The sequence below is a fragment of the Poecilia reticulata genome, chromosome 5 (genome assembly GCF_904066995.2).
Source record: "Poecilia reticulata chromosome 5, P_reticulata-male-v2, whole genome shotgun sequence".
Lineage (NCBI taxonomy): Eukaryota > Metazoa > Chordata > Actinopteri > Cyprinodontiformes > Poeciliidae > Poecilia > Poecilia reticulata.
Genome location: NC_088834.1, coordinates 7,291,893 through 7,309,922, shown reverse-complemented (window position 1 = coordinate 7,309,922; position 18,030 = coordinate 7,291,893). Strand labels below are relative to the sequence as shown.

The following is an 18,030-nucleotide window of genomic DNA, read 5'->3' as shown; positions in this document are numbered from 1 at the left end:
GCAACACAATTCAGCCGTAGTTTGAAGGATTTGCTGCACTAGCGCTTAAATTGTAATTGCAATTCCATTCCATTTTTTTGTAGCTATTTAACATAATAAAGTATAAACATTTATTTGATTTGCATCCACAAGAATGATCTACAATTGTACAATTATACAGTTAAATTAAACATAAGTTTTTAATTTTCCTATTTCATTTTGCTTTATGTACAGTAATTTTGATAAATACTTAATTAATTTGAGATCCATGTGACCACATTAAGATATAAATCATTGATGCGACTAAGTGTGTGATTAATAAGAGATTGTCTTTTAAATTGGATCAAACATACAGCCATGTTTTGGGAGCACTTCGTTAAAATAGCTATTCTCCAAAGGATTTTCTAACTGTCACTAATGACATGCCTAGATCTGTACTTTATCCAATGCAAAAAACAACCTTGGCATCAAATGCTTGTGACGAAATTCAAAGAACATTTGTTGCTGATAGTGGTGCAAAAACACTTTCTTCAACGCCAAGGCTAAGTTTGTGTATTGCTCTTAATTTAGATGTATTTGACGTACCTGTGCTAACATGGGAGCTCTTTCTTCTTGGGTAATGCTTGCTCTGGGTACTCTTGGAGAGCAGGCTTTTGCTATTCTGTGCCCTTTCCCACACAGAATTTCAATCAAACATGTCCCACCATTACTTGCTGTCATGCCAGTGTTACTTTGACACATTGGTGTTATGTTGAAACATGACACACTTCTCCTTAAAAGTCACCCGATTAGTCACGATCACCTTGATTGCGGTTGATTTAAATTGCTGCACTGCGATATAAAAACCAGAGCTGTGAGTGTTAAGGCAGAGGACATTTTGCATTAGCCAGCAATTTTTTAAATATTTTTATTGCCATTTTGAATGTGAAGGACCTTCCACCTTCACTCTTGGCTTCATAGACAAAATATTGTAAAGTCCATCATCAGTTTAATAATAAAACTTTGCATTTTCTCCTTGAGCTATTACTGTATGTATCATTGATATATTTCAACACTCCCACGGTATCAGCTGCTCTTGTGTTTCTGATGCAACTGCAGTGCAGTTACAGCCCTATCACTTTGAATAGAGCCATCCCAAGCTGTCGCATGATAGAGGGCTTTGAAAGCTCAAACGAATAAAGCTGTCAAGGTTTATACATCAACTAGGTAAATATTTATTTTATGGTTTCACAGTTGTTTTGTCATGCTCAATGAAACTGTGTAATAAAAAAAGTAAAAAAAAAAAAAATCTAATTAAATCTCATTAAATGTAGATTCACAATTACAATTGTCACGTGCTAATATTTGAGAATTTTGATGATGTTGGCTTACTTAATGCAAAAAAAGACAAAACATATCTTTTTTGTTTTATGGGCAGTATCTCATAAGATGGGTAAAAATAGATTTAACATAAAATAGCTGTCATTTCCATGTTATCACACACAATTATGAGAAATAATGCTGACTGTTTGTTGATAGTTGTCCAGCTTATAGACGTTGATATCCTCCATACGGAGAGTGCGCCACAAAAACATCACTACTAAAGAAACAGGCTGTTCACAACCTGCTGTGTCCAAGCAGTAAAAGGTGAATGAGCAACAGGGGTAGCAACAGCCTGGAGAGGATTACAAAACAAGGCATGATCAAGAGGTTGGGACAGACTGACAAGGTAGGAGCTACTGAATCTGTGCTTCAGCAGCCACTACATGTGTCCAGAACAAGGGCCACCACTGTCGTAAATCCTTGTCTTATGCCACTCCTAAACGATGTTGGAAGTGTCTGACTTGGACATAAAAGAAAGAGGAAAAGAGTGGAAAGTTGCTCTGTGGTCAAACGTAATCTTTTCAGTTGAAAGTAAATGTTGCATTTCATTTGGAAATTATCTCAAGAGGTTGAGAGAGACAACCTCTTAAGCTCCCAAACTGCTGAAGATTCAGTGTGGGCTCCCTAAAAAACACCTCAGCTGTGTCACAGTTATGCCCCTCTGCAATGAAGTAATAATTCATCCAGATGTAGCCCTACAGTAGATAGAGATACTTCTCTGTCTACTTAAAATCAATTTTATTGGTTTTATTTAATATTCAATGTTTTTTTCAGGGCTTTCATTCAGTCTTACTCATAATTATTAAAACATGTAATAAATTCTTGTCCTGTGTCAAATCTACCTAATATATGAGTTTTGCTTTTTTTAATTAAAATACTGAAATAAATTAACTTTTCAATGTTTCAAGACTTGTTGGATAACAGAGTGTATCCATTTTCATTCTCTTACAGTGTAAGATACTTATTTGAACAAAATTTGAGGTATCTTGCAAATTCAGAAATTACTGACCAAGTCTAATAAGCACACACTTTAAAAGGTAAAGAGCCACTTTAAGGAGGCATTTTGCTATGAAGAGCACTAAAGTCTATTTAACACTCTGATGCATCATCCAGTGACATTGGCTATGTGCATAGTATGGCCCATCTGTCTGTCTGCTCCTTGTAGATTGCTTCCACTCACGCTTAGGGGAAGTAAATGGTGATTAAGTGACCTTGGCACAATCCCTGAGGTCTTAAAATGAGACATTCCTCTCTCCCCTGGGGTTGAAGAGATGTTTTGGGAATTTGTTTTCTTTGCCAGGTCTTCAAAATATGCAATCAAAAAAAATAAAAAATAAATATATATATATATATATATATATATATATATATATATATATATATATATATATATGAGAGAGAGAGAGAGAGAGACAGCCTGATTATTGGCTCCCTACCTGCAAGCTGAATTAACATATTAAGTCACCACTCAGAGTGGTAATATGGTCTTACATAACTGTAAAATGAGTCAGACAAATATAGTCTGGCAGCAGCAAACAAAAGCTATAAACTGTACTTGGATGAAGAAGCCCACACAGATATGTATACTTAAGCAAATTTGCTGGGTGTGGTAAGCACATGGGTGCACACTGAGAGTGGACACATTAATTTTGTGTTTGTGTGGCTCCAGTGAGACCAGAGCAGTTTCACATTGTGCTTTACATGTACCTTCCATCTACTTATATGCAAAGTTAAACATCCAAAAATAGCTCACAGAAGGGAATTAAAGAGTGGTTACTAACACTCTGCAAACCCTCCCGCTGCCTCCTTTGCAATTACTGTATCCCTGTGAGAACATTGAGAATACATTGTCAGAGTGTTTTGTGCAGGTTAGACGTTGATGCAGTCTATTAAATGTAGAGGCTCCAAATCTCTTACCCATACCTGCTGGCCCTTAGCTGCTGTTCACTGCTCTTACTGCTTCTTGAAAAGTGTTCTGGTTGTTCTGTTGCAGTGCTTTGTGTTCCCAGGTCCATTAACTAGCTTCGGTCTTTCTTATCGGGGACGTGCCATTTAGTGTGCACTTCGATAACTTTGGAATTCTGCTCCATTAGAGAAATGCAAGCTTTGTCAGAGAATGCATTTTTTCCCCTTCTTTCTTTCTTAGTTACACATTTTTTTCTAATAATAATTTCATTCTTCTTTTCTCTAAAGTACTCATCATCTCTATAGCAACTGCAGCATTTCATTGTCTCGTCTTTTTTTTCCCCAACAGAAAATCCGAGCATGATGAAAAACACGCAGAATCCGAACAGTAAGTATTTCAGCTCTTAGGATAACAAACTTGAATATGTGGTGTTAATGTGTGGAGTGCAGCATAGCATAAGTACAATGTATGAAATGATTCGCCATGTGTAAAGTCTTTGTGAGCAGTTCAGACAGAATTAAGCTATGACAATGTTCACAAGTGGCTAAAATACCACTTCAGTGACTAGCTGTGCACATCACTGTTGAAAAAGTGCAAGATTACCGGTGTTTCATATGTGCAGCGGGGGGCTCGTTTCTGGCTTCTCAGATTATCATATGTAAAGTGAAGGATTCTGAGGAGAAGCCACAGCGATGTGACAACAGCCTCTCCATCCCTCTAATTTTGCTGTCTTTCCCTCCGCCTCACACTGCAATCTTTCTGTCTTTCCTTTTCCACTCTAAAATGTGCTCACTTTTGTTCTCCCAGTTTCATTCTACAATATATCTTGCTGCTTCAACCATTCTTTTTGGTTCATTCCCTATTGTCAACATCTCACTTTTTTTTCTCTTATTCTTTATTCCCTTCCATCAGTGTTTTTTTTTTTCTGCTTCTCCTCTTAGCTCAGAGTCTCTGATTTGATGCAGATTTTCACTCACTCAGACCTTAAGAGGAGTGTAGATCATGCTTTAGTGTGAAAAACATTCAGCTTTGGCAAAGTAACCAGAGTTTTGAGCCTTAACAGATGGGCCTCTGAAGCATGAAGTAGTTCACAACTCACCAAGACGGAAATTAAAGTGCGACCCTATAGAGATAGCAATCAGAGCTGTGATACAGTAGTAAGAAAACTGAGTGAACTTTAACAAAAGACTCTTTAATGGCTCATCTAGATTAGTAAAGCTCATTTCCACCCACATCTCAGCTACACTGTAAAACCCACTCAAGGCAAGATTTTTGTCTTCAGTCAGAAAGCATGTAATCTACATTCATTTATTTGTGAAATGACTGTGCAGTCGACACTTGTTAGGCAGCTATGGATTCTGGGCTCCCTCAGCCGCTATGAAAGCAGGATATCCAGGTAGACATTCACATTTTCAAAAAGTGTTGCAAGGCTAATTAGATACTGAAATGAGTTTTGAATGCTTTTCTTCATCATGTCAAATGTGAAACGCTGAAATGAATCACAATGGGTCTATTTTACAAGTCAGCTCTGTGGCTAGCAGGTCACACTCAGTTTCACTGCAAGGAGCTGGCTCACACAATGGTAATCTTGCCCAAAAAGACAATCCAGCCAAATTTTATCAGACTATTAAGCGTGCCATGGATTGTGAGCCACTGCAGTCTGTATGAATATCAAAATGTGTAATTTCTTTTTGAGGGAAGCAGCAATTTGCCCGTAGTGACAGTAACAAAAAAATTTGGCAAGCTTTAGCGATACATCTGTATCACCGTAATATTGTTTTCTTAAAATACTGTTAGATTGAGTTACTACACTAACCTCTAACCTTGGATTTTTATGGAAATATGGTAAAATATGCAAAGTTTTCATTCGGATGTAATTACACACTTCTCTTGTATCACATCTCAGTCTAGGACAAAAATGACTTTATCAATATACTGAAGACATGTTAGCAAGCATATGTATAACTTTCAACCTAATTAAACAGTTATTATAAAATTTAGTAGGATGTGATTTTTGTTGTATAATAGAATTGTTGAACTTCGGTTTCACTACTTGATACACAGCGGCGTACAACCACCTCATCTTCTGCTCATGAATCAATTCTTCATGATAATTATGAGAAACCTATTAATACAAAAAAGGTCATGGACATCCATTTATGAATCCACATGAAAATACAGTTGCTAATTAATGTTAAATATGTTTTTTTGTTAAACAGAATGTGTTCAGTAGAATTCATGACTTCTGGCAATTTACAAGCAACAAAGCATTAATAAAATATTTAGCAATTTTTTGTTTTGTTTTATTTCTTCTGTTTTTATGTAATGAGCTGCTAATGGACTGAAAAATTAATTTTATGCTATAATTATTTCAGTATAAGCTCCAATGCATGCATGTAATGCCCAACTTTGTCCCAGTCTGCAGCAGGAAAAGCATCCCAGGCAGTCGGTAACCAGGGCTGTCTTTGGGCTGATCTGCAGTAGTCAAACAGTTTATTAAAATAAGAGCTTTTTACTCAACCTCTATCTTCAATTTCAGAAACATCACCTTGTTTATTTTATTTTATTTTTTTTTTGGGGGGGGCTTCCCACACCAACTCTGTTGCTCCAAGTTAATCTTCATGTTGCTCTTTCTCTGCGAGCCATGTCTGTGGCATGCAAATTTGAGAATGCAAATGCCATGGAAACCACGGGAACAGGTGTGTCAGAGCAAGGACAGAATTAGGTCAGAATGGGCATACGCAGGTGTCTTGCATGCAAGTCAAATTGATGTACAACATGACGCCAAGAGGTTACAGTACACAAGCCTGAGCAGTAAGGCTGAATGTCCAAATCCTTGTCAGGTTGATGGGAAGAACCACCAACAATGAGTTTGTGAAGGTTGCAGAAAACATTTACCAGCTATTTGTATTGCGGGCTGCGTTTGTTAATCTTTGTCAGTATTTCTCCCTGTGATGCAGCTTATCACACTGCGTTATTTGGCAATGAACTGCACTTATCAGATGAGGGAAACTGAAGACCTGTTCTCTGTCAAATATTACTGTATCAGCCCTGTCTAGCTGGAGTGCCAAATGTGTGAGGTTGTCAGGCCCGATACAGACGTGTAAATGTAAAAAACCTAATTTTTTAACAAACTCTCAGGAGAGAAATATTGCTTTTACTCAGTCAAAAAAAAGAAGCCACATTGCAAGCAGGAGGCTGTCATCATGTGATCTGCATTTAGAGCAGTGGTATGCAAAATTCAAATTCATATCCCGTTTGGAACACTTTAGGAATAGGAAACACAGTGCCGGGGTTACGAGTGTACAGGTCCTTGCCACGGTTAGAAATAATAAGCTTCCTCTGGATTGTTTTTATTTAGCATAGAGAAAGGAAAATATTGCTTTTAGCATTTTAGGTCATGCACATAAAGCAATCGCTCAACATCTTCCTGCAGACATCCGTCCCACTGGTCTGAGAAAAATCAATTTGGCAGAAATGCTGAAAGATCTGAGCCAAACATATGAGGAAAAACAAATGGCTGGGTGACTTCCCCCCATGGCTGTAGTCTGGAAGGGCACCTCAGATGATGATCCCATGCTTGAATGAGCCCATTACCTAATGAGAGAGTGTACTCGTTACAGCGATCCAGTTGTTGTTGAATGTTTCATGACTTGAATTTAAAAAAAAGAGGGCACTCTGATGCTGGAACTTTGATTTTTTTTTTTTTTTTTGTTGCTTCAATCATAATTACAAAGATAATCCAACTTTTTATGTTTAAACTTAAAAGAAAAAATATTTCAACACATTGCTCAGACATACTAATCCGTATTCACCAACAGGTCTAACAGGCACCAGATCATATGAAGTGCAGCCACACCTTTACGTCACCAGCTCTTCAGTGTGCATGTGAATGTTGCTTAGCAATAGACTTTCACTATCTGAATAAACAGTTTATGTCAACAAAGACACACCTACAGTCAGCAATAATCTTTCTCCTGCAGTAACTTTAATTTCAAAGCAGGATATCCTTTAGGGAATAAGAAAGGTCTTTACCAATCATACAGATTTAAATCAATAAAACAAAATCTGGGTAAAAAATATCACCCATTCCACACAGCAAGATATGACGTGAAGTAAATTGCAAAAGCATTTAGTTTGATGCTGCGACAATTGTTATATGAAGCAATATTGACACTTCAGAAGACATTTTCTATATGAGAGTTCTTTGCGCTCAAAAGTGATTGTATCGCGGTCTCTTACAGAGAATGACAATCATAAATTTTGTAAATGTATGCAATCAAAACTATTCATCAGTTTTATTCTCCAGATGTACTCCTAGCAAGGTACATAAAATAAAAATAAATCATGGCAGTTTGTTGACTGGTGTCTCTGTTTTATGGAACAGAATTGTGTGCAAAAACAGTCCTTATGCACAACAAGTAAAATAGTTCTTCTAATGTCTGTGTATTATGGATATCATGATATTATGAAACATCATTCTATGCATCTTTGCATAGAATGATCTATGCATGATCGTTGGTTCACAGTAAAGAATAAGTAATCCACACTAATGCAACTTGACCTCATTTAGATTTTATTAGGTAATTTTCATGCTAGTAATTTTCTACATTTGAATTACTTATTTGTATCATTTTTTTATATAAACAAACTTTACAACATGTTTCAGTATAATCAATCACTGGTGAAGAGTGTTTTTTTGTAGACATTTTAAGTCTTAAACCCCATACTATTAGAAGACTGTTGCCAAATTAACCGTCTGTTTTGTCTGAGATTGCAATTTTAAGAGACACGTTTACATCCCTAGGAAAATAAAGATATGTTTACAGTTGTATTGCCCTTTTACGTTTTCACAAAAGACCATTGTTAAGATACAGCGTTACTGTTCTCAAATTACAAGGATGGAGACTGATGGCTGTATCGATTTGCCTGATAAAATAATCATTATTGCACCAGGGTCAGTTTTAAGCAGTTTGGACACCTGAGCCTCCACCATCATAACCTAGATTTATCACTGATGTTGCTTGGCAGAGAAAACAGGGGCAAAACTTACTATAGTGTCTTGTAATTTAATATTCACCAATATATCTCTGGATCTCATACATATAAACATTTTCAGTTTGAGATTGTTTTTTTAGTTGCTAACCTATGCCAAAAATTGGGGATCCTGTTAGACTGTTAACCTTCCACTATTGCTTTTTCTTCAAACCCACAAACCTTAAGAGCTTCAGAAATCTTAACCTTTTGGTCCTCAGTGTGTCACAGGCTCTCTTTTCCCAGGCAGGGAATCCTCTCTCTCACTAATACTTCTTGGGTTTTCTGTAAACTGTGGTTTCTACAGTAGGTTTCAGACTTTTGTGATGAAAATCACAATGATGTTTAATGATTTTACATTCTTGGACAATTTTATTCAAGGCCCACATTTAAAATTACGGTGCAGGTAGGGGTTGCTAAAGCTGTTTGCGTGTGAATGTGTGATTAGTTCATTTTCTTTTCTATGAACCATAGCTCATGTTCATAGAAAATAACTCTTTGTGCTTTTTTAATTAACCACAAACTGTTTTGTACCAACTGATGAGGTCACAAGCCAAAGCATACTTGTCCACTACTAAAGTTGTTTGTTTTAGTATTTAGTCTTCACTTTATATCTGGAGCTCAGATTAAAATTACTGTGTTTTCTAAGATCTAAACTACATTTTTCTCTAAAAATTGTATCATTAAACAACAGGGCTGAAAAGTGTTGATGGGAAAAAAATTAAAGAGGAAATGCAAATACTATAAGTGTGTCAGCAGTATCAGGATATGATATGCTGTCATTTTAACATGAAAAGTATAGACATCACTTTTAAAACGGCTTGAATTTGCTGCTCTTTGCTGCTGCTGCTGCTGCTGCTGCTGCTGCATACTCCACTGCAGTCAATTAATGGACATGCACTTAATAAAGTGCTGAGCTACTCTGGCTTCTGATAATTATTAAGAGGAATGTGGCAGATCATATTATTATAGACAAAAAAATAATAATTCAAGAACTGCTTTTCAGAGTTTAGCTAAATAGTCAAGGGGAAAATTATGGCAACTCCTATGAAAAAAAAACTATAAAGTTCCAGGATGTCTTAATTAAATTACAGTCTCTTAATTAATATTGTTGCATTTGAATGTTATGAACATGAGCTGTGAGCCGTTATAAACCAAGAGAAAATCAATGTCTGATTTATGTTTGTTTATTTATTTTTTTTATCTTGTTTGCAGATGAAGCCACTCGCACAGAAAAGCGTGGACTGACGTGGCTTGCACTGGTTCTCACAGTTACAGTGGGACTGACGTGAAACTGCTTCTTCAAGACACTCTCCCTCACAAATATAGACACACATTTTGCCCAATCAAAACACAACATCTGAATATGCACACAGAAAAAAAAAACATACATACAGTTCAAAGACCTTCCACAATCCTGCAAGCCTACTCCAGTCATCAACAGACCCTCTTGTCATCTGTCAAACAAGAATCAGTGCCACCACGTGATGGTACTTTGTTTTATAACAAAATTATATTCAAGATAATATAAAAAGAACAACGTGATGAACTTCACAGTTACCACCTCCTATATAGTTCCATTCTATTACTTTTTTTGTTCCTTGTCCTAAGTCTGCCTGTTGATTAAAAAAAAAAAAATCAGATGATTTAAAACAGAAGAAAAAAAAGCATTTGGATTTTATTTTCATGAGTCACAATATTATTGGTGTTTTGTGAAATGTGGACAAATGGAACTGGCTTTGACTGCACCATCCTATCAACCACTCCCATCTGTTACATGTCCTGGAATGGACCAGATTAGCAACAAGCTGAAAAATGATGGGAGAACAGACCTCCAGATGCTCCGAGGGAACTTTCATATATATATATATATATATATATATATATATATATATATATATATATATATATATATATATATATATACACTTTTTCTTTCTGATGGCTTGGAATGTACATGAAGATTTAAATGCATTGAGAAATCTGGAGAAATCTCTTTTTTGAGTGTATTTTGTGTACTACAGTGTAAATACTGAAAAATAATTAAAGAAGTTATATGGGTGACGGTGAGGAATGGGTGCTGAGATTGTTGGAGTTTATGCTTCTCCACCTTTGTTTGTACTTCATTCAACTTTCAGATATAATTCTTGATTGAGAGGAAGGAATGAACATTATTTCTGTTTGTCACTTAGGCTTTTTATAAGAATTTGGCTGTTCTTCTAAGGACAGAGAAAAAAAAACAAAAAAAACATTTGTCTGCTGTTTTGGGGTTGTGGTGCATGTGACTTTTGAAGATTCTTTCTCCTTTTCATGTGTTGCAACTGACAGCACCACAGCTCTTTGTCACTAGCCTGTAACCCAGCTATTTACTTGTGACCTACATTGTGTAAAATGCGTAACTCTTCCCCAGACATTACCAGTACAAGTAGGATCATTTTAGCCGCCATTCCAGGGAGGAGCTCACAAGAGGCAGCTTGTGTAAACAGGGTTGTTGCATTTGTTTCATTTCACCTGTATTAAAATGGAGAGATGATAAAACTCACAAGCCTTGGCTTTACTTACCGTTGAGCAAGAGATTGACATTTTTCTGATACACATGTTGTATTCTATACTTGAAAGGAAATTGCTGATGTCCTGTTGTTAACAATCCTACAAAATTAGACCATGCAAATACATTGTTTTAATTTTTGCTTTCATAGGGGAAACAAAATCTATGAAAAAATGTTTCCATATTTTTAGAACTGATCTGATGTTTTACTGTATGAAATTCTCATATGTTTTCTTTATGCTTTGCAGGTCATAGTTGACTAATGAATCGCTTAGTGAGACAGGTCTTTTTGTTTGTCGTATTTTCAAAGTTCAATTCTGCTGATTTCTGAAGTTTACGGCTGTGTAGCTCAGGTAACAGGCAGTTTTAAATTGGGGGGGTATTATATGAAATAGATGTTTTTTAGCTTTGTATCATGCTACAATGTTATTCCGCCATTGAAAGCATAATTATATACCCTATATTTATGAATCTTTGAATCTCCTGTATTGGCCATTCAGGGATGCTTACTCATACAAAGCGCCTCCTATTTCTACACGACTCCTCTGTGGAGCTGAAATCTCCGGCCAAACTTCCTCCTCAGAGATCACCCCTCCCCCACGCCTTCCCCACAGAGTTCCACCAGACTAGCAGCAGCAATTAGCAAATACCTGGTGGTGAGTCTGCTGAGTTCATCAGACAAACTACGTCTCGGTCCAACTCTCTTAAGGACAGTAGCAAGTGGCGCAGTGAAGGAGAATTTCTGTGAAGACTTACTGAAGGGGGAGGGTCAGAAAGATCAGGGGCTTCAGACACAGAGGCCAAATATCAAGACGTCAAATTTCTTTGAAGTTATTTTTGATATAAACAACATTTTTTTATATATAAATACTGAAGGTAATTTTGGTTCATGCAATAAAATGTGGAAAATAGAAAATGCTGCCCCTTTAGAGCTTTGATTAGTTTTCTTGTTTATTAGTAACGAGTTCACAGTGGATCCTGGTCCATCCACTGTAAACTATTATTGGTTTGTAATTATGTTCAATATGCAATTTTCTGCATTTTTCTTTGCATTTATGACTCACTTTACGTCGAATGAGAGGCGGCTCAATTTCTAAATGCATTAGAATATGCAAATCATCTTGATCCTACTTGGTCATGTTGAATCGCTTTAAAAGTGCATTCTTTTAAAATGAATAATGTGGTTAATCACATTTTTTTATTATGTTTGAAATTTCTTAGTTATATCTAGCATTGATAAACCTAAACTGAGCAGACATTTTTAAATATATGACATATCTTTTCTGAAAAATAGAAAGAAAGATGCTCTATTTAGTCACCTAGCCACTATTTACTGGTGTAGTCAGGGACAGATGGAAACTGTGTGTAAACTTTTAGCTACGGGGTTTTGTCATTATTTGTTTTTCTCAAACTGGTTTGTCAGTAAAGCCATGGCAAAACAACACTCAGTTTAACCACTAACTAGGCCAGGGTACTGCTTCCAAGTTATACTGACCTGCGTAAAAACACCAATTAAAATGCATCTTGTGCTTTCTTTCCTCATGTTGCCATAAACTCATCAACCATAGCAGATGGTGAAAATAAGAAGTGCAAGTGTCTCAACACAAAACGTCTATAGATTTCAATCACATTCTTGTTTTTCTGCTGGGAGCAATAGTGAGGATAAGAAGCTGCTTTCATGGCCTATTTGTGAATTATTCAGAAGTCAACCATGCTCACAGAATCTAGTTTCTTTTTTTGTCATCAGGCTTGACTATCAGATGACCACAGAACCCTTGCAGCTGACAGGACACCTGACACACCCTCTGAAAGAGTCCCTCGTAACGTATCTTTATAATGCTTCACAAAGGGCTGGTGAGATAAAAAACTGTTTTGTTCCTGATTGTAGGCTTGCTCTAGTATGTTATCAGCAACAATAATGGCAGCCTCACAGTGGAGAGTGGCATGTTTCACGTATGACAGAAATACATGTTTGCATCCAGTGGAAATAAATGGCACTGTCAGTTTTCACAATGGAAAATCTTCTGATTGTGTTTCTCATGGCCACCTGACAGCTCTGTTTTTGTATTGCCGTTTATCTTTTTTGTGGCCTACCTTTCTTTCTTTGGGCTTATTTCCAGAAATAGTCATTTAGGAGACTTTGCAGGCACAAGGAAGAACCTTTGCTCTTTGTCATAGCTATGCAAACAGATGTATCCTGGTTATTAACCATTTGCTAGATGCTCCGATCATACCTCTCCACCCCTTATTCAAACTAGACTTTGCTACTGCAGCTCTAAACAAAGTAGGAAGTTAAAGAAATGTTATGCATGATAATGTATTTGATACATTTTTCAGCAAATTATAAGCCAGTCCACTCCTTGACATGTTTGATTTGCTGCAGCATTGCAGCATGGACACAAAAACCTTTTTTTTTAAAGGTATCATTGATCTGAATATGTAAATAGAATTTAAATGGTTTTAAGAAAAACAAGAGTGAGTCAGCAAACCAAATATTTGGATACTCTGTGGATAGTAAAAGAAACAGCATCTACAGGTGGTGTATGAACGTGCCCCGCCTCTCCAGAGCAAGGGATGCAAATAGCTACTCTAAGGCTATCATTTTACACTTGATCCTTTGGGCAAAGAGGCGTAGTCATTGGATCACAGCAGCTCTTTTACAATGGAAACCAGACAGCTTCATACAGCTGAGGCATTTAGACAATAGCTGAAAGGTTCATTCAACCAACGTTTGCTGTCTTATTATTTTTTTTTTTTCAGCTATGCCTATCGCAGACCTTCTCGGAGTCCACTTCGACATGCAGCTGCTGGTGAAACTTAGTTTCTCTGCTGCTGCAGTGCTGCTGGTTTCTTGGGCCTACAGATTCTACAGATCCAGAGACGTGAGGAAAATTAAACCCTGTGGCAAAAAAAACAGAGAGACAGAAAATTCTGCCAGCCACGACTACAAGAGGACACAGCAGCATCTCTGTTTTCAAGACAAGGACGATGATGCCAAGCAAGACTTAGTGACTAATGACTTGGAATTCAACAGCACCAAGGGAATACTTAATAAATCTCATTCACACCAAGTTGAAAAGAGTAAGAGTGTATTTAGTCATTTAAATAATGATCAAAATAAATACACGGGGAAGGAGATGCTTTATCGGGACCAACCAACTGTTTGCCCAAGTAATATTTCAATTGGATCTACTTTGAAGATACATGATCCAACAGATTATGGGATGGCAGCTATTACTGGACGTCGCTCTCCTTGCCGTTTGAAGAAGCTAGATGGTGGCGTGGGTGTGAGCAGAGAGTTGAGACAGGACTTGGAGCACCAGGGGGTCTACTCCAGCTTCCTCTCTAAGGCGGAGATCAAAGTAGAAGATGCCAAAGTAGTACTGGAAGGATCAGGAGACAAGACTGTGAGTGGAAAAATATATGACTATTATGTTGAATCTTCCTCTCACTCAATAACAGATTCAAAATCTTTGCTTGCCCAGTATGAGCGGAACACTGTGTCGAAGAAGAAGTATGGAACAGAGGACACCAGCTTCATTGATGCTCCTGTAAGTCCTATCGTTATGCGTGATTTGGTTCTTCCACAAAGTGATGTTGTGGAAGATTCCTTGCAAGGACGCCTGAGGCACCCTGAAAAGCCTTCACTCCTACGCAAGGAGAGCTATATGTCTGCAGCAGAACAGTCTGAACCTTCCATCCACTTTCAGATTTCAACATACTCAAGCCCAGTGACTCACCATGGGGTCTCAGCAGATAAAGAGACCATCTATCTTCAAAAATCAACAGATAAAGTACGTAATGTGAAGGAGGCGACTGATGTAGAGACTGTCGGAGGTGGTTCATTCTCGGGTCTTCCAGCAGAAATATTCCTCAGCACAGATTTCGAAATTTTGAAAAGTAAACTTAATCTTGGAAACTGTTTAGAGATACTTCATCTTGCCAAGAAAAAGGGGCAAAAATCCATTCAGCAAGCAGCCTTGGAGGTCATGTCAGACAACTACCTACAGGTTCTTCGGGACCCCAACCTTTATGGACGGCTAATGGCTGATGAGCGGGAACGGATTCGGAAGCAGAGAATGAGAGCAAGAAGGTTTGTCATAGTTGCAGATATGGACCCTCAAGACTGTTTCAGAAACACAGCAGCACAGAGAACAACATCAGAACAGAGGAGCACATCCAGTGCAATGTACTTTTATGATGACTACAAAGATGTCTGGCATTCTCTTTGCCCGATCCCTCAGGAGGTCATTTCTAAAGCCTGTGCTATGTGCACAATGGATAACTACTTATTTGTGGCAGTAGGTTGTCAAGGCAGTGACAGAGAAATGACACCCTCAAAGAGAGTGTTTTGCTACAATCCTTTGACATCCATTTGGAAGGAGATCAGTCCTATGAATGAAGCCAGGCCCCGCTGCAAACTGGCAGCACTGGATGGCTACATCTATGCCATCGGAGGGGAGTGTCTCTCCTCTGTGGAGCGCTATGACCCACGACAGGACAGATGGACATTTGTGGCTCCACTGCCTAATGATACCTTTGCTGTTGCACATCATGTGACTGTGGGCAGTGGAGAGCTCTTTGTTTCTGGGGGGACTCTTAGATATATTTTACTTCGCTACAACCCCAAAACCAACACCTGGAGGCCAAGTCTCATAGTAGGCAGCAAAGATAGATCTATAGATATGGTTGCTGTGGGAAGATTTCTCTACAGATTTGACATTAACCCATTGCTGGGAGTCAGTGTGTTCCGCTACCATACGGTGGCACGGCTTTGGTATGAGTGCAGCGCCAAGCGAATGCTGCGCTGCCCGGCCTTCCAGTGTGTCGCAATGGATGGCACAGTTTACTGTCTCAGCCGACACTTCACCATGAGATTTGACGCCGATGAGATCTCTCCTGCTTTTGCAGATGAGGAGTTGAGTGTCCTCTCTGAGGCAAAGGGCTTACTCTTCCCCTTTATCCTTTCACTACCTGATAAGAATCCTCGACAGACAAGTGTGTAAAAAGGACTAAGCTTTTTTTGCTGATAAGATTTGATAGTAACTGAGTACTTGTGCGAGAGAAATTACATTAGCGTAATAACTGACTGGGTGGATTTTATTGTCTTAAAAAAAAAATCACACAAACTGGTAAGCCATTTATTTGAAACATTATTGCTATACTCTCTTCATAAAACTACTGCACATCAGTTTAATAAACAACTTTATTTTGTTTTTTGGACTACAAAGATGTGTTGTTTGCTATGTTCTATCCTTGGCAGTAGATATAAAAGATTAGACTTTTAATGATAGTCAAATTACTATTTGCTTAGATTTACACAGGAATTGCTGCCATGTTAATTGTTTGCTGCTTTGATTTGCCACTTCTTCCTCCCATTCTGGTAGTTTAATGCCATCCCAGATGCCTAACCTCTTTTCAGTAAAAGGTAATTCATAAAAACAATCTAGAGTAAATTAGTTATTCAAATTTGAACACTCAGAGTTTGTGCAATAAACTGATAATTTACCTCTGTGCTCATCTGTGTGAGTCATGAGTATAGCTTATGCAGTGGTCTGGATATAATGCTATTATCTAAAGCTGCTCTTTAAGGAAATGACAGATTGTAAATGGGTATGCCATGAGAATGAATGGTTAGCTTCAAAAACATTTCACATTTTAATCTCTGCAGCATTTACATTTGTGCAGGTATTTGTTAACACTTTAATAATTCTTTCATGACAAAAAATGCTTTATCAACTCATTGAGTGGAATCATTTTCTTGTAACAGTCGGACATATTTACCCTGTAATCTATTTTTATAAACATCAAATAAAAATACAAATGTATCTCTCACTGTTCATGAACCCACTGTTATTGATTGTCAACAAGAAACCTCTTGATTTTTGTTTTTCTTGAAACAGGTGACAGGAAGATAAGTGTAATCTAAACAATGTATTGTAAACATTATTAACGTACTGAAATTTATTTTGCAATGAAGTTTCTCACAATACAAACTGAAGCTGCACACCTGAAAGATTTGGAGTGATATGCCGCTATAGCGCCATCATGTGGTTCAGAAAGCTAACAATAGTGTGCTTTCATGAATGCGGTTGAAGACTTACCATAACACAAGGACGTAAGGCTCTTGGGACACTTATGGAGTGGTGCAGTAGTATGATTAACCAGGTTACACAGGAAGAAACAAACCTGATCAGGAAGGAAGCAGGAAGTGAAAGCACGTCTCCTTAGAGGCTTCTGATTTACCTCATTACCATCAGATCAATTTTGAACAGTTATTTCGTATTTGTCTTTTTTCATAACTTCCATATATCTGGTGTGATTTAGATACCAGAGATATCTTTTATTTATTCAGTTGTCCTTTTTTCTTCCTGCATTGTGAACACTTGTGCACTTAATCGACAAACATCTTCACAGAAATATATATATATATATATATATATATATATATATATATATATATATATATATATATATATATATATATATATATACATTTTTATTGTTTTAAATTCCTAAGCTGTATTTTCAGTTAAGAATGTTTCAATTTTAATAATGAAAATATGACTTAAAACTCCAAAACACTCCAAACATAAAAACAATGGAAAACAATCTTCAACCATAATCTTCTGCCAATTTTGTTTTGTCATCACATCTTGAGTAAAACAATAATCTGAAACCTGTAAATATGGATTCTCGCTCAGATTTAGATCATTGTTGTTATTGACAACGTATTCATTGTCAATAACGGGCACCAAGTGATTTTGGTATCCTGACCTATAAGTGATCACCAATGGAAGTTGTGATTTCTGCTATTTCTAATAGTCATCCATCGACTACATTAGGCCTGAGTTGATTGAAAACATTGTAAAAAGAATAGAAAGAAAACCGTCATGTTACAGCAGTCAGTGATTACACACCTGACTGAATTGGAGCAATAAAATACATCTGGGACACTGGTTTTAAATGTCAATGAACAGAGTTTAATTAATTTTTTCAATGCCATAAAAGACATGGATACCAATATTGGTACTTCACAGCATGCTTCACGCATATAATCTCTACATCACAACCTTATTTACATATTAAATTGTCGTCTTACCAGGAATTGGCTTGTTCAACCTCCCAGACTGAAAGGTGGTGCTGGGATTCTAGGGTTGTAGTGTTGGCAAAGAACTATCGATTTTATGTGCATAGAGCT

At 37.2% G+C, this 18,030-nt stretch overlaps 2 protein-coding genes across 2 annotated transcripts in view; both read left to right on the top strand.

Moving 5' to 3' along the window:
• Positions 1-10,826, top strand: part of igsf21a (immunoglobin superfamily, member 21a) — a 192,729-nt gene extending 181,903 nt beyond the window's left edge. Inside the window, exons 9-10 of the mRNA XM_008409119.3 lie at positions 3,596-3,634; positions 9,497-10,826. Of these exons, the coding sequence (XP_008407341.1) occupies positions 3,596-3,634; positions 9,497-9,573 (116 nt within the window). The 3' untranslated portion in view covers positions 9,574-10,826. The remainder of the gene's footprint in view (positions 1-3,595; positions 3,635-9,496) is intronic.
• Positions 10,827-10,912: 86 nt separating this feature from the next.
• On the top strand, positions 10,913-16,665 carry klhdc7a (kelch domain containing 7A). Its single transcript, XM_008409117.3, has one exon. It carries the CDS (start codon positions 13,592-13,594, stop codon positions 15,833-15,835), a length of 2,244 nt encoding a protein of 747 aa, XP_008407339.1. The 5' UTR covers positions 10,913-13,591; the 3' UTR covers positions 15,836-16,665.
• Positions 16,666-18,030: the final 1,365 nt, after the last annotated feature.

Coding starts and splice junctions, on each gene's coding strand:
- klhdc7a (XM_008409117.3), top strand. CDS start 13,592: ATGCCTATCGCAGACCTTCTCGGAGTCCACTTCGACATGCAGCTGCTG.